General features: G+C 49.0%; 1 protein-coding gene across 1 annotated transcript in view; it reads left to right on the forward strand.

The window, feature by feature from the left end:
- LOC144767525 (neuronal pentraxin-2-like) overlaps positions 1–17059 on the forward strand; it is a 150791-nt gene that overhangs the window by 35725 nt on the left and 98007 nt on the right. The window contains exon 2 of the mRNA XM_078650950.1: positions 16149–16299. Within this exon, the coding sequence (XP_078507076.1) occupies positions 16149–16299 (151 nt within the window). The remainder of the gene's footprint in view (positions 1–16148; positions 16300–17059) is intronic.

A 17059-nucleotide genomic window follows, 5' to 3' on the forward strand; every position in this document is an offset into this window, starting at 1 on the left:
TCAGAGCAGCCGCTCTATCACAGGTTCAATAACAGGGTCGCGCCACAGGCGCCTTACCTCCTCGTGGAAAGAAACAAATCTTAAGCTGATACTAATGTACCAAGCTGCGCTCCTTCCCAATCCCAGCGCGTTCAGTGCGCGATCGGGGAAAGCGCTTCACAAACCTCCACGATATTAAACAAACTCTCCTGACGGGCTGGCAACAGGAAAACAGTAGAAAAACGGGTAGAAATCACCGCGACGGCTTCACTGGAATTGCGGTGCTTCCTGCTGAAACTGACTCCATGGTTTCAGGTGACAAGCACCGGAGCAAGAAACAGGAAGAGTACAAAAAGGAAAGTGTGGAAAGAGAGGAAGGACATCGCCCCCAAGCATTCTGGGCCATGTAGTTCAACTGACTTCACAGCCATTCACGAGTGAAATGTGACAGAACCCCCTCTCTATGACCGACGTCCCGGCGGTCCACCAGGCTTCCCAGCGAAACGAGTGTGGAAACGCCGCAAAAGGGCAGGACACCGCAAATTGGTACGCGGCTCCCAAGATCGTTCTTCAGGGCCATACCCTTCCCAATCTACTAGATACAGTACCCTCCCTCTCACCCGCTTGGAATCCAAGATGGACCTCACTACATACTCATCTTCCCCCTCTATTACCACAGGTGAGGGCCTAGATGGCAATCTAGTGTGAAGAGGGCAAGGTTTCAGGAGGGAGACATGGAATACAGGGTGAATATGCCAAGTTGCAGGCAGAGTGAGTTTCATAGCTACAGGATTAATAATGCTATGAATTAGGTAAGGTCCTACATGTTTAGGCTTCAGTCTAGTGTTCCCTTTGAACCTTAAATGTTTTGTGTCCAACCACACCCTGTCTCCCACTTTATACAAAGGTTCGGGTGTTCTCTTCTTATCTGCCTGACGCTTATCACTGTCTCTGGATGTCTCTAGATGTTGTGTAGCCTCCTGTAACACTTCCTTCAAATGGGCGTGATGTTCCTGTATGGATGGATGCATAGAGGTAACAGGCTGCTCAAATGGCATCATATTAGGATGATATCCATGGAGACAGTAGAAGGGAGAGCATCCTAAGGAGGAATGATTCGCATTATTATACGCGAATTCAGCCGTCCAAAGAAGCATACTCCATTCCTCACTGTGTTGTAAGGTGAAACATCGAAGGTACTGTTCTAATGTTTGATTTAGCCTCTCTGTTTTGCCATCAGTCTGAGGGTGATAACTAGTTGACAACCTAGCATCTATTTTCATTGCCATGCACAGTGCTTTCCAGAATATAGAGGTGAATTGAGTACCCCTGTCAGTGATTAAAACGGAAGGAAGACCATGTAGTCTAACTACCTGCTGCAGAAACGTCGTGGCCAACTCTCCAGATGATGGTAATTTGGGTAATGCTATAAAATGCCCCATTTTAGTCAGATGGTCTATGACTACTAAAATGGTATCATACCCTAAACTAGGGGGCATTTCCACAATGAAGTCCATGGAGACAGTATGCCATGGCGCTGGAGGAATCGGTATGGGCCTTAGTAAACCACTAGAAGGCTGATGCCTAGCCTTGGACTGAGCACAAACAGAACAGCCTTGAATATAGGTCTCTGTATCTTTTCTCATTGTGGCCCACCAGAAGTACCTAGACAGAGCTTGCAGTGTCTTTTGTTGTCCCAGGTGGCCCTCCAAGGGAGAATCATGAGTCCATTGTAGCACCTTATGTTGCAGAGACACATGAGGAATATACAGCTTCTTGTCATGGAACAACAGAGCGTTCACCTTGGACCTCAGCAGTGGAACACCATCCAACCACTCCTGTTCGTTCAATGTCTTATAGTGATCCTTCACCTCATCCAAGAACTCGTCGACTGTCGTCACAGCGGGAATTACTGATGGAAAAGATGCATTTTGTAATATGCAAGGAGCTTCTTCCATTGAGACCATGCTGCTCTCCACCCCACCGGGAGGTCTGGACAAGGCATCTGCTTTACCGTTCTGGGGTCCGGGTCTGAATTTAATTACGAAATCGAAATCCGCAAAGAACAGAGACCAACGAAGTTGTCTAGGCGTCAGGGCCCTGGCTCTCTTTAGGAACAGTAGGTTACGATGGTCGGTATAAATCTCCACTGTGTGTCTTGCCCCCATCAGATGATGCCTCCATTCTTCACAGACCCTTTGTCCGTGATACTGTAATTGATTTCACATGGTGACAATTTCTTGGAAAAATAAGCAACTGGGTGTACTTGGCCTGTGTCAGGATTCCTCTGAGACAAGATACCTCCCAAGGCATAGTGGTAAGCGTCTGTCTCCACAATGAAAGGTTGGCTGGGATCAGGATGCCTCAGAATAGGTGCGCTGGTAAAACACTCCTTCAATTGCTGGAAGGCTTGTTCCGCCTTTGTTGACCATTTGAATGGAACTCCTTTTCTAAGTAGAAGTGTCATAGGCTGGATAGTTTTTGAAAAATCCTTAATGAACCTACGATAAAAATTTGAAAAGCCTAAAAAGCTCTGAAGACTCTTCACACTTGAAGGAGATTCCCACTGTACGATGGCATCAGTCTTCTTTTTGTCCATACAGAGACCTCCTGGTCCTATAACATACCCCAGGAACTCAACTTCTTTGGTGTGAAAGAAACACTTCTCCAATTTAGCAAACAAGCAGTGCTTCTGTAGTCTGTCCAGTACTGCTGCTACATGTTGCACATGCTTATCCACAGAAACGGAATAGATTAATATATCGTCTATGTAGACAATGCAACACACGTCCAATAACCCTCTCAGTACATCATCCATAAAGTATTGGAACGCGGCGGGGGCATTGCATAAACCAAAGGGCATTACCCGGTATTCAAACAACCCATACTTGGTGCGGAATGCCGTCTTCCATTCATCCCCCCGCCGCATCCGTACCAGGTGGTAAGCACCTCTCAGGTCCAATTTGGTGAATATGGTGGATCCCTTCAGTTGATCGAGTAAAACTGGAATTAATGGCAACGGATACCTGTTCTTTCTGGTAATGCTGTTGATGGATCTATAATCGATGCATGTGCGTAGGCCTCCCTCTCGTTTAGGGATAAAGAAAAGAGGCGACGACGCAGGAGAGGAGGACGGACGGATGAACCCTGAACTCAACATTGTCTGCAAATAACTTTGTAGATAAGTGTTTTCCGCCTCTGAAAGGGCATAAATCCGACTGCAAGGTATAGATGCTCCGGGTTCCAAATCTATGACACAATCATATGCCCTATGGGGAGGCAATTTACCCGCTTCTTGCTCATTTAACACCCCTCTATACTCCAGGTACTCCTTAGGTATGGTGCTGACTAGACACACAGACGGTGTGTTGCAACTAGAGGCCAGGAAAGCTGCAGGTTTATTCTGTATCTGGATGGAAGGAATACCTTCTCGGTTGCAATGTTCCGCACAAAAGGAGGAATTCAATTCGATGGTACGAGCCGCCCATTTCACCAGTGGATCATGTAATGTGAGCCAGGGCATTCCTAATATGAGCTTGAAGTTGGGGGCATCAATGAGGTCGAATTGTATGACTTCATAATGTGTCAACCCAACTTGCATGGTCAACTTTTGAGTGTGATAACACACAGGTCCGGAGGTCAAGGCAGTTCCGTCTACCGCCTTAACTGGCTCTGGTTTAAGCTTTCTGACGCACTGGATACCTAATTCATAGGCGTACTTCTGATCCATAAAATTTCCAGTAGCGCCGGAATCCAATAATGCATGAACTTGAACAGGTCCCGTATCCGGAATGTCCAAGGACACGCACACATTCATGTGTGCTACAGCAGATTGTACAGTATTGGCCAAGGTAGGAAAGACCTCAGTAACATCCAGCAGCAAACAAGGGGTCTCCTTCTTGTTTGCGCTTGTCAGTTTTCCGAATGGTCTGTCAAATGTTCAACTACAGATGCCTTCTGTAATCCAGGAGGGCTTTTATACGGAGGACGGACCCGAGATTTGCAGTCTTTAATAAAGTGACCTGCTTTGCCACAATACATACATAACCGCAACATTCGTCTACGATTTCTTTCCTCAGTGTTCAAAGGCCCTCTTATTCCGCCCACCTGCATGGGTTCGGCTCCATCCGACCCCGAAGAACGCTCTTCTGCGGCTGGCTTGGCTCTAGAGAATAGAAACCGAGTGTCAGACCTTTGTTTATCGCCTTTTCTATCCAGGAGTCGATGATCTAATTGGACCGTCAGATCTATCAATTCTTCACATGAGGAGGGCATGTTCACCACCTGGGCCAATACATCTTTCAGTTCGCCCCTCAGTCCTTGATAGAACATTGACGTTCTCTTCTCCACGGGCCATTCCGTTTCGATGACCAGCCGGTTAAATGTGGTGATATAAGTCAATAGATCTTGTGACCCTTGCTTGAGTGTAATGAGCTCCCTATCTAGGGACAACTGGTGTGCCTTTCGATCAAAGAGTTTACGCATCTCTTTATATCATATTTATATCATAATATCACAAAAATTGTGAAAGTTATGTATAACAGGATCATTCTTCTCTATCAAAGGGAAGGACCAGCTAGCCGCGTTCCCTCCCAAATAAGACATAACAAAAGCGGTCTTTGCTTGGTCATCAGGGAATACCGCAGGTTTGCACATAAAGTGCAGCTTGCACTGCCCCAAAAATATACCAAACTTCTTTTGATCACCAAAGTACCGCTCAGGAGGGGCTAAGGGGAGCTGCAAGGGTTGTATCACCTGGATGGTGTACAACACCGTGGGCTTGTCACTCTGTCGTGATTTCAAATAGGTTACCACTAACCTGTTCAGCCGGGTACAGAGGGAGCGATGAATGTGGCTAGTTCTCCCTATCCTCTAATGGTGTCACAACCTGTGAGAATATAGCTAAACTCTACCAAGCGTGACAACACCAGGCAAGGGGAAAAAAGGGGACAAAGGAAACAATAAAGTCGCAGCAGCCAAATAATCTGATAGGTGCCTTTGAATATGTGTATGAAGAAGGAACCTCCATGGTATCAGACTGGATTTCCTGGAGAAGGAGAAAGAGAAAGGGGAAATCACACACACATACAGAACAATTTAACAAGATCAATATACTATGTGTGTACAATCACTTACAACATTATGCTGCCACGTGCTCTCCATGGAAAACAGAAAAAAGAGAAAAATAAATCATAAAAGAAAATAGCTCCATTCCTTCCAACAGCAGCACTTGCGTTGTCCTGAAGTATGTGCCACTCATTAATTCATAGAGCATAAATTATCACAAAAATCCTCTCAGTCTGGCATCAATCCCGAATAATTGTAGACCATAGGGAATACTTCACACGTTAGCACCACTGCAGTTCTGTGCCAGCGTTTATCAAGTACATCGAATTATGCCAGTATAATATGTCTGTTCTCCTGTATACGGTTTGTATTATTTTCATACAGCTGACTCCGGAGTAACTGATACTTTTACAAAGTCCAAACAAGGTTTGCACGTGTCATAGGGTTTTAACTCCACCCTTCAGAACAACTCACAATCCTTTGCTTAACTTGAGCCTTCAACAGTCTGTGAGTATATCCATAGTTCAGAGCAGCCGCTCTATCACAGGTTCAATAACAGGGTCGCGCCACAGGCACCTTACCTCCTCGTGGAAAGAAACAAATCTTCAGCTGATACTAATGTACCAAGCTGCGCTCCTTCCCAATCCCAGCGCGTTCAGTGCGCGATCGGGGAAAGCGCTTCACAAACCTCCACGATATTAAACAAACTCTCCTGACGGGCTGGCAACAGGAAAACAGTAGAAAAACGGGTAGAAATCACCGCGACGGCTTCACTGGAATTGCGGTGCTTCCTGCTGAAACTGACTCCATGGTTCAGTTGACAAGCACCGGAGCAAGGAACAGGAAGAGTACAAAAAGGAAAGTGTGGAAAGAGAGGAAGGACATCGCCCCCAAGCATTCTGGGCCATGTAGTTCAACTGACTTCACAGCCATTCACGAGTGAAATGTGACAAAGACACTCCTGTGCGCAATGACTGTTTGTTCGCCACTCTCGAGCCACCCAAAACAGTTATGCGCACTCCCCTGTTTTCCATGCAGGCTGCATTGCAATCTGCATGGAGAACATGCCCACCCATACAGCCCCTTGCTGAGAGCTGTGTCACGGCGCTCAGACCAATCACAACGCTCCAGTCAAAGTTACCTTCACAGGGACCCACAGGCCAACGGACCAGGGGTCGCTAAGGGACGTTGACCTGAATCACAAAGTACAGGCCCATGGAGCACTCATGGAGTGGAGGCCGGAAATCTACGGTGGAAATACTGCTCTAGGTCAGGACTACATGTAGCCCAAAGTTCCTGGATTGCCAAAAAGCATTTGCGGCAAAAGTACAGGGTGCACAGGGGTTCGGGTTGCACGGTCCCCACGAGGTATACTGGTCTCGGAATTGCTGAGAGAGCAGATCGACCTCAGAGACGCTCGGGAACCCACCTCCTGGTTTGCAGAAATCTTCGTAGTCCTCAGGAGCTCGGGACATGCAAACTGGTCAGATGCGTTAAGGTGCCTGCTTCAGCAGGGGAGTAACTCCTTTACTCCAAGGCAGATTCTTCTGTCGCCTAGCGAAGTGTAGATCATCAAAGTACTTGGTTTCTGCTTGCGGAGTTTAGTCCAGGTAAAATCTAATGTCCTGTAGTCAGGGTTCCTACTTTATACGCAAGGATTGGGTTTGACAAACTCTGGGAACCCAGCTATGGTAGGGTCAGGACAGAGGGGTGGTTACACCCATGTCCTTTGTCTAGTTTCTTGCCAGAGCAGGAGCAAACGGCTCCTGCAACCAGTTTGAGCTGGACTATGCACAAGGAAATTTCAGCCGTCTTCAGCCAGGCTTGCTTGAATCCAGTGGCAAAGTGAGCAAGGGACTCACGTCTGAGCATACCCTGCCAACTTATGGCGAACAAAGCGGTACAAAAGGGGGTGGTGATGGACGGAGCATTTGAACCAATCAAACACTCACACCCAGTCAGCAGATCTGGGTTTAATCCATCACCGTTCTTTAGCCCACTCTGCCACCCCACTTCAGGCATGACCATATGCAAATCAGTCTGGCCCTGTGCCTCATGGGAACAGTCCAGACCGAACTGCCAAGCCATGCCTTCCCTGGACCGGAAACAAGCTTCCTAGGACCGGTTTCTGGCATTTCAGCCGTCTTCAGCCAGGCTTGCTTGAATCCAGTGGCAAAGTGAGCAAGGGACTCACGTCTGAGCATACCCTGCCAACTTATGGCGAACAAAGTGGTACTAAAGGGGGTGGTGATGGACGGAGCATCTGAACCAATCAAACACTCAGACCCAGTCAACAGATCTGGGTTTAATCCATCACCGTTCTTTAGCCCACTCTGCCACCCCAGTTCAGACATGGCCATATGCAAATCAGTCTGACCCTGTGCCTCATGGGAACAGTCCAGCCCGAACTGCCAAGCCATGCCTTCCCTGGACCGGAAACAAGTTCCTAGGACCGGTTTCTGGCATTTCAGCCGTCTTCAGCCAGGCTTGCTTAAATCCAGTGGCAAAGTGAGCAAGGGACTCACGTCTGAGCATACCCTGACAACTTATGGTGAACAAAGCGGTACAAAAGGAGGTGGTGATGGACGGAGCATCTGAACCAATCAAACACTAACACCCAGTCAACAGATCTGGGTTTAATCCATCCCCGTTCTTTAGCCCACTCTGCCACCCCAGTTCAGACATGGCCATATGCAAATCAGTCTGACCCTGTGCCTCATGGGAACAGTCCAGCCCGAACTGCCAAGCCATGCCTTCCCTGGACCGGAAACTAGCTTCCTAGGACCGGTTTCTGGCATTTCAGCCCTCTTCAGCCAGGCTTGCTTGAATCCAGTGGCAAAGTGAGCAAGGGACTCACGTCTGAGCATAACCTGCCAACTTATGGCGAACAAAGCGGTACAAAAGGGGGTGGCGATGGACGGAGCATCTGAACCAATCAAACACTCACACCCAGTCAACAGATCTGGGTTAAATCCATCACCGTTCTGTAGCCCACTCTGCCACCCCAGTTCAGACATGGCCATATGCAAATCAGTCTGACCGTGTGCCTCATTGGAACAGGCCAGCCCGAACTGCCGAGCCATGCCTTCCCTGGACCGGAAACAAGCTTCCTAGGACCGGTTTCTGGCATTTCAGCCGTCTTCAGCCAGGCTTGCTTGAATCCAGTGGCAAAGTGAGCAAGGGACTCACGTCTGAGCATACCCTGCCAACTTATGGCGAACAAAGCGGTACACTTTGACCCAGAGTGCATGTCAACTTACTTGTTTCTCTACCCCATCTTGCCCTTCTGCATTCTCTGTTTTTGAGCCCAGATGTGGCTTTTAATTAATTTAGACCTGTCCAGTCTCTACCTTCCAGTACCATTTTCAACTCGAGGCCCCGTCGACCTTTGCTTGATCTCCACTGTTTTTACCAGTTGGCCACTGACTGGCCTACATCTGCTTACCAGTCCCCTGGCCCATTCTCATGCTCATACTTTTCTTCAATTCACAGTGATACGGTTGGGGTTCCGCTACCATACTTAATTAGGAACCCTGGGCCGATGGGTCGTTGTTACCTAATGAGAAGTGTAAAGGGGAGAGACAACTCATTTTAGTCAATCCAACAGTCAATAATAACTGTGACTCGAAAGATCACAAATTCCGAAGTTCCATTTAGCGGTTTATTACAAAGCCAAAAACAACTGAATATACAAGCACCTCAAGACGAGGTTGTAAAAATAAGTGGGAACTAATACAAATCTGTATCTACGAATGAGTCTAATCCGATAAATCATGAAGAGAAAAAAAAGCTCTAAAAATAAAACGTAAACAAGAATTTCTACAATATTTAAGTCATACTTCATCTGTGGCTGAAAAGTAGAAAGCATTAGCTATCCCTACTCTATCTCTAAGGTGACAACCCTACTTAGCATTTCCCAGGCAAAGTCAGTTAAAGGTGTCAGCTCATGAAGACTTCCTAAGAGTAAATCAGTTAGCCAAAGCTACAGAGCTTTTTCTAAGATGCTCTTTTCCAAATCGATCTTCTAACCGCTTCTGCTAAATCATCCTGTCTCCTTCTCACTCTCCTTCTGTCTCTCTTGCCTCTGGGCACTTTCCTAATATAAAATCCAAGATGTAAAACACGCCCCCAGATCACCTCATGCTAACGGACACCTCTCCTAGGTAGTTTTCCACCGTCTTCCACACATGTAGTCCGATGACCTTGTTCCCAAGCCTTCTCCGCGAGAAAGAACACCGGCTCCAAATTATCAAACTTCTGTTTACTTTGTATCACTTCTCCTCCATGCCTAACTCCTAAAACAAAAGGCTTTCGTTCTAACTAACAAAGGCAGCTTCTACGCCTGCAACTGAAAATGTGAGAACAGTACATCCTTGCATAAACATGAAATTCGCGGACTACTTCTAAATACAAGAGCTTACCGGGGAAATTACATTTCCAGGCCCATCGTATACACAACGTGAGCATTTCAGTTAGGCCTTTACACATCAAATTATACACTCATGTTAACAATGCTTTGCGTTGCAAACATCTAGAATTATTACATGTTAAACATAACTCATTATTTCTTTGTGCAATTTTCATCATGGTGCACGTTTAAATCAAAATGCATTACATTACACATAAGCTTTTCGTTAGGCAATTGCAATATACTAAAGGTTACAGCTTTAAATATAAATGCCATTTCATTTCTCTTCTGTATAACACAAAATACCTTTCTGTTCATTCACTTGCACATGTTTGTTATTATAATACGAATTTATTGATCAAAATTAATACAACACACGAATATGTGGATGCGGACTATCCATGATTATGATGCACCCCTACAAATTTTAGAGCACAATCGCGCTCCATCAACAGGAATTCCCCTGGCACACCAGAGAGTAGTGTATTTCCCTCCATTCGTCCACCTGGATTACCAGCACACCACACCTTGGGTGCACATTCCAAATCACCTGCAATTGAATTTTAGTCTTGTTAGTCTTGTTTCCCATACAGGTTATTTGATCTTTCTCTCCAACCCTTCTAATTTACCTCTCCGGTGACTAGCACTATTCTTATTCTATTCCCTTTTATTCTCCCCCTTGTACAGCACAAAAACTTTCTTTGTAACCTGGCCCTGAAGATGACCTGAACTGATCACAGGTTGGTACACCGTCGATCACCCAGCGTAACTGTTGGCGCATTTTTGGTCTTTGACCATTCTGAATTTTCATAACACACTCATTAGAACCTTTGTAGATCTGCAACCACTGACATGATTGTTTCATTCCTTGTGTCATTTTCGCTGTTGTTTTTGCTTCGTTTGTTACGTGCGCCATTCACTTATTAGCACGAGTACATTTATTCACAAAATGTCATGGGTTACACCCACATTTAATGTAAATAGTGCTGATACTTTTTTTGTCTTCAATTTTTCTAAATACAGATTGCTCCTTGTATTTTTCAAACAACCATTAATATCTCCTTGTCCCCTCTTTTCTGCAATTATTATGCATGTTTTATCTAATTGTCTGTGAATATTACCTGTTGAGAAGTTGTTGTATGCTATGAAAAAGAAATTGCATAATAGGGGACAGGCACTTGTTTTATTTTTAAGACCAAGAGAACCAAGTTAACATTTGGAACTATCTCCATAGTGTACTTGGCAGTAATAATTCATAATATTGCAAACTTTAAGGGCCACCCCTACCTAACATGGCAGCAAAAAGGAATCTAGGGAACATTAGTGGCTGCTCCAGTGAAGCAGCAGTGGGGCGCGGAGGGAGGTTTAAAAGACAGGGAAAAAACAAAACACTTACCTGCCAGCCAGCATCCTCTTAAGCATCTTCCTGGCTTCTGTGCAAGAACCAAGCACCCAGGTTCCCCAGAGCCAATCACAACGTTACAATGCAGCGTTGTGATTGATCTGAGGCCGTAATACAGCCTGTGTGGATAATATGCAAAGTGTGCATGACAGTTTGGCCGGCCCAAGACATCCTGCCAAACAGTCATGGGAATTTAGAGAGTGCCACCCCTCCTCTCCTCCCCCCTCCACTGCCCAGCCCAGCCCCTCCACCCCCCTCAAAACTGCCTCAGCACGGAAAAATAAAATGATAATAACCTTGTGTTATTATCATTTTATTTTTCCTTTTTTACAGTGCAAAAGGCAGTGGGGCGACGCTCCTCAGCCTTAGTAGAGGAACTGCCCCTGCTGGGGAAGGAATCAATTGTAATGTAATGCAATGTAAGGTAGATTTGTAGAGCGCTACTTGTCACCCTGGAGGGTATCAAGGTGCTGAGTAGGTGAGAGTGGGCATGAGGAGAGGCAGGTCTTCAGCTTCTTGCGAAATTTAAGAAGTTGTGTCAATTAGATTACCTCCTTGTTAGTCTTCCTCGCCACATGAGTAACATAGTGAGCTTCAGCTCTACGACAGAACCCTCCAAAGTAAAAAAAGGCCTCCCATCCCCTCCCAACATGGCCGACCAGTCACCCTTGACCTCTATAAGAGGCGGGCCGGCCCAACCAACAGCCTGTTGGGTACTGCTATAGCGTGCCGTGGGTTTACAGGGGGGGGGGGGGCCGGGGTTGTGGATTCATTCCTCTTGTCTGCCCCGGTCGTTAGTTTATGGGCCCGCGCCCTTTTCGGGCTCTGGTGTCCGACGCATGCATGCCCCTGGTCTGGGGCGGCCGCCGTTTCTTTTAATGTTCGGGTCCGGCCTGTGAGTATGTGCTGCGCGTCCCGGTCTGCCGCGTTTGTGCGGCTTGGCCGGGCGTTTTTCCTTCACAGGCTCGGTCTCCAGCTCACGCGCTGTGTTCCCGTATGCCTGCTGTGAGTGCCCTGGGTGTTCCCGCGGGTGCTTCTTGAGGCGCGTCCCTTCTCCCGCGTTTGTACGGCTTGGGCGGGGGTTCTCTTACCGGTATTCTGGGCACTGCGGGGGCTTCCCTTCTGCCGGTCTGGTGCTGTTTTCGCGGCGCTGGACGCTGCCGCCTTTGACGGGGTTTTCTACCCTTCGGCCCACGGCTGTGTGCCGCGCTGGGATTGGTCCCGGGCGCGTCCCGCCCCTTGTGGGCGGGGTTTCGCGCCGGGTGCTGCTTGTTTGTCTGGATGGACTTCAGCTGGGTTCCCCGGCTGGCTATTTAGTCTTCCGGCGTTCTGGGTGTCCCTGTGTTTTCGCCTTGGTTTCAGGCGGGGTGGTGTTTTTGCTCTTGTTGTGATGGATCAGGATTCTGTCGCTGCGGGGTCTGGGTCTGACTCCTTTTCTGCTTTACCTTTCACTGCACAGTCCCTGCAGTTGGTGATCCAGTCTGCGGTGGCTGATGCCCTTGCATAGCGTGATGCCCAGGGCCCTTCCTCTCCGAAGCGTCCTCGCAGGGACCCCACTCCACTCCTGTGTCTGATGCTGAGGAGGAGGAGGATCTCCATGGCCGTTACATCCAGGGCCAGGAGCTTCGTGATGTTCTTTCCCACGTCAGGGATAACTTGGCTTTTCCTCCTCCTGCGGCGGCGGATGTTTCCGAGGATTTCTTTGTGCAGTATCAACGCAAGGCTCCGGACTCCATTCCTCTGCATGCGTCCATCAAGAAGGTCATTGAGGGGGAGTGGTTGGATGTGGATAAGCAGTCTTTTCCACGGTATCTGTCGAAGCGTTACGCTGTTGATGAGTTCTCAATGGATTTCCCTCAGACGGTGAAGGTGGACTCTCTGGTGGTGGGGCTGTCTTCCCAGGGTTCGTTCATTTCGGAGGACGCCTCCCCTTCTGACCCTGTGGACAAGCGTGTGGAGGCTGCTGCTAAGCGTTCCTATGCTGCGGCTAATTTCTCCATCAGGGCCTCGGCCTATTTATCTTGCACGGTGCAGTCTTTGTTGAAGGACTTCCAGTCCCTGGGTGAGCTCCTGGATCAGGGGGCTGATGTTGTCCCCACCCTTGCCTTGATGGAACAGCAGACGTGCCTCCTGTCGGACATCTCCTTTGACACTCTGGGTGCAGCGGCTGCCGCTGGGGGTGCTGCGATTCAGGCTCGGCGTCAGATCTGGCTGCGGCATTGGAAGTCGGAGGCTGCCCAGAATGCTTTGCTCATGAAGATTCCGTTTTCTGGGGCTAAGTTGTTTGGCCCTCCTCTGGAGGTTTTGATTAAGAAATCTGCTGAGGACCGCAAGTTGCTGGCTCTCATCACGTCGTCTGGGTCCCGCTTCCCTGGTCGCGGCCGTGTTTTCTCCTTGTAAATGGTCAAGAGGCGGGCCTTGCTGGCCGGAGTTCTGGACTTGCTGGCCAAGGGGGCCATCCGCCCGGTCCCACCTGCTCAGAGGGGTTCGGGCGTCTACTCCATCCTTTTTCTGGTAAGGAAGGTTTCTGGGGATTTTCGGCCAGTTTTGGATTTGAAATGGTTGAATTCTTATATTCCACATACTAAATTCAAGATGATCTCTCTGCAGGAAATTCTGCCTCTTCTGGTTCAGGGCGATGTGGTGGCTTCTCTGGATCTCCTCGACGCCTACCTCCATGTCCCGGTCCATCCGGTTTCACAGTCCTTCCCCCGGTTCTGCGTTGGGGGTTCCCATTATCAGTTCCAGGTACTTCCGTTTGGCTTGTCATCTGCCCGAGGGTGTTTGCTAAGGTCCTGGCTCCCCTGGTGGGTATTCTTCACCGGGAGGGGATCAGGGTTTTTCCTTACCTGGACGATTGGTTAATCTCTGCATCTTCTTTCTCCAAGGGGATTCTGCACGTCGGACGGGTCTGCGAGGTTCTCTCCTCCCACGGCTTCCTGATCAACGAGCGGAAGTCCCATCTGTCCCCCACTCAGGACTTGAACTCCATAGGGGGTCGACTGGACATGGTTCTGGGGAAGGTGTTCTTGCCTCTGGGTCTCCGGGACACTTTGTGGCGGGATCTGGGGTCCCTTCTGGCTCTGGGATCCGCTCCTGTTCGCCTCTGGCTAAGGGTTCAGGGCCTGATGTCGGCGACCATCAATGTACTCCCCTGGGCTCGCCTCCACCTTTTTCCCTTGGTCAACCATCTGCTTTCCTTCTGGGATCCCTGCTCGGAGGATTACGAGTTCCTGGTCCCGGTCTCCCCTCAGCTTCGTTCGGAGTTGGGTTGGTGGTTGGTGGAGTCTCACCTCTCCAAGGGTCTTCCCTTCTTGGTTTCCCCTTCCCGGGTGGTCACGACCGATGCCAGTCTCCTCGGCTGGGGGGCGACCTTGGGCTCAGGGTCGGTTCAGGGTCGTTGGGATCTCCTCCAGTCACGCTGCTCCTCGAACTTTCGGGAGTTGAAGGCGGTCCTCCTGGCTTGCCTTCATTTTGCTCCCTCTCTCCGGGGCCACCATGTCTTGATCAGGACGGACAACCAGGTTGTGAGGAGCTATGTCAACCATCAGGGGGGGTGCAGGGTTCGCTCCCTTTGGTTGCTGACTCAGGAGTTGTTGTCTTGGGCGGAGTCGTCGGTCCTGTCTCTTCGGGCTGTCTATCTCCCGGGGTCCGACAATGTGGGGGCGGATCGTCTGAGTCGGATTTTTCCGTCTTTGTCCTGTCTCTCCCTGACTCCGGTGGTGTTTCACCGCCTGGTGTCTCGCTTCGGTCTGCCTCTGGTGGATCTGTTCGCGGACGTGGAGTCGGCCCTCCTGCCCAGGTTCTGCTCTCTCCTCCCGGTTCCGGGGGTCTGGCGTGTGGATGCCCTGTCGTTCCCTTGGCCCTCCGGTCTCCTGTACGCGTTTCCCCCCAGCCCCCTGATCCCTCGGGTCCTCTGCAGGATTCGCATGGACAGGGCCAGGGTGCTTCTAGTGGTTCCCGGCTGGGTTCGCCGCCCCTGGTACCCTCTCCTTTGCGAGCTGGCGGTTCAGGCCTGCTGGCCAATCCCGGATCTCCCTTTTCCTTTGAGGGGTCCCCCGCTCCCGGGGTCGGTGTTGCGCCGGCTCCATCTGCAGGCTTGGCTCTTGAGCGGGTGCCGTTGCTTTCCCGTGGTTGCTCTTCTGGGGTGGTGGATTTGCTGCAGGGCTCTCGCAGGTCTTCTACCTTGTCCTCCTATGCCCGACACTGGTCTTCTTTCTCCCGTTGGTGCGGTCTACAGGGCGCGGATCCCGCTTCCGTGGATCCCTTGCGGGTCTTGGATTTCCTTGCTGAGGGGTTTTCCTTGGGTTTGGCCCCTTCGTCCCTGAGGGCCCAGTGGGCGGCCTTCCGGGCCTTCCGCAGTCCGGATTTCGACGAGCTGGATTCTCTGGTGGCTCGTTTGCTCCGGAGTTGTTTTCTCCGTTGCCCTCGGACGCTCTGCCTGTCTCCCCCTTGGGATCTCCCCCTCGTTCTGCGGGCCCTTCAGGGTCCCCCCTTTGAGCCCCTGGCCTCGGTGGCTCTGTGGTTTCTCACTTTTAAAGTGGTTTTCCTGGTTGCCATTGTGTCTGCCGGTCGGATGGGCGAGCTGGGTTCGTTCCTCCGCTCTCCTCCCTTCTTGCGGGTTTTTCCTGACCGGCTGGTTCTCCGTCGTGACCCCCGTTTTCTTCCCAAGGTTCCTTCCTTGGTGAACCGGTCTCGGGAGGTGTCGTTGCCTTCTTTCCCTTTTGGCTTGGGTATTTGCTCACTATGTTAGTCATGTGGCGAGGAAGACTAACGAGGAGGTAATGCCCCGGTTACTTACCGGTAATCTTCATTACTCCGAGTATAGTCTTCCTCGCCACATGAGTTCCCTCCCCCCCTCCCTGTCTGGCTATCGGCTTCATTGTTTGCTTGGTGGTTCAGGCTGTTGGTTGGGCCGGCCCGCCTCTTATAGAGGTCAAGGGTGACTGGTCGGCCATGTTGGGAGGGGATGGGAGGCCTTTTTTTACTTTGGAGGGTTCTGTCGTGGAGCTGAAGCTCACGATGTTACTCATGTGGCGAGGAAGACTATACTCGGAGTAATGAAGATTACCGGTAAGTAACCGGGGCATTACTTCTGCTCATGCCATGATTATTCCAAGTTATCGTATCATGTGTACTATTGGAAAAGACAGTGTGCCAATTATTGGGGAGACGACAGTCCATACCACAAACATGCAGGCAAACAGGGCTTCATTAGAAGCTGTTAGAGGTTGCAGTGTCTTCTCTAAAGTAGCCATGATGTAACATATTTCCTGGTTGTCGTTCTCACAGCTGGGCCGCAACAGCTCAATGTTCTCTGCTTCCCTGCGGGAATCATTGCAAAAGAAGATAGATGTCTTGGAGCAGCAGATTGCGCTGGTCAACAGTACAGAGGAGTACAAACTACCCAGTCATAAGTTAGACGGTGACACTATAGAGAAAGGTGAGTGTGAGTGCATGCTGTTATTGTGACACAGGTTTCAACTCTGACCCTTACATGAGACAAAATTTACCAATTCTTCCTAATCGGTGGGTCCAACACATAGTTTGCAGGAAAAAAAATCAACTTCATGCGGCAATACCCTGCATCAGTGAAGGCAATGGGTTTTCTTGATTTTTTTTTTTTTAAATGTTGATTTCAATGTAAAAATTGCACAGCTGAAACTGTGTTCTAAAGTTATTTGCAGGGGAAATTGTTTCCGTACCGTTGCTAAATATCCTAAATGTCTTTCTGAAAAGTTGGAAAACTGTTTATAGAGTGCTTACAATCCAGGTTTTCTAAAGAAATAAATAAATAAAATGAATAAATAAAAATAAATTATACAATTTATTTTTAGATATACTCATTAAATACAAGCTTAAACTTTTAAATGATAAATTCAGTGTTGAAATATGTTATGTTATGTTATAAATTTGTAGAGCGCTCAGCTGCCACAGCAAAGTGGCGTCCCGGCGCTATATTGAGCGATAACACAACCAGATGGAGAAACCAGATGGAGTAGGGAACAGATTTAAAGAAGTGGAAACAGAAAGGTCTTGATAGCTCTTCTAAAGGATAGCAGATCCGGTAGGGCACGGATGTCAACGGGTAAAGTGTTCCAGAGACTCGCTGCCAGTACACCAAAAGAGCGACCACCAACTCTGGTTTTCCTGAAGCGAGGGACACATGCCAGGAATTGACCCGTCGATCGTAGAATTCTGGG

This window comes from Lissotriton helveticus, chromosome 7, assembly GCF_964261635.1.
Source record: "Lissotriton helveticus chromosome 7, aLisHel1.1, whole genome shotgun sequence".
NCBI classification, from domain to species: domain Eukaryota; kingdom Metazoa; phylum Chordata; class Amphibia; order Caudata; family Salamandridae; genus Lissotriton; species Lissotriton helveticus.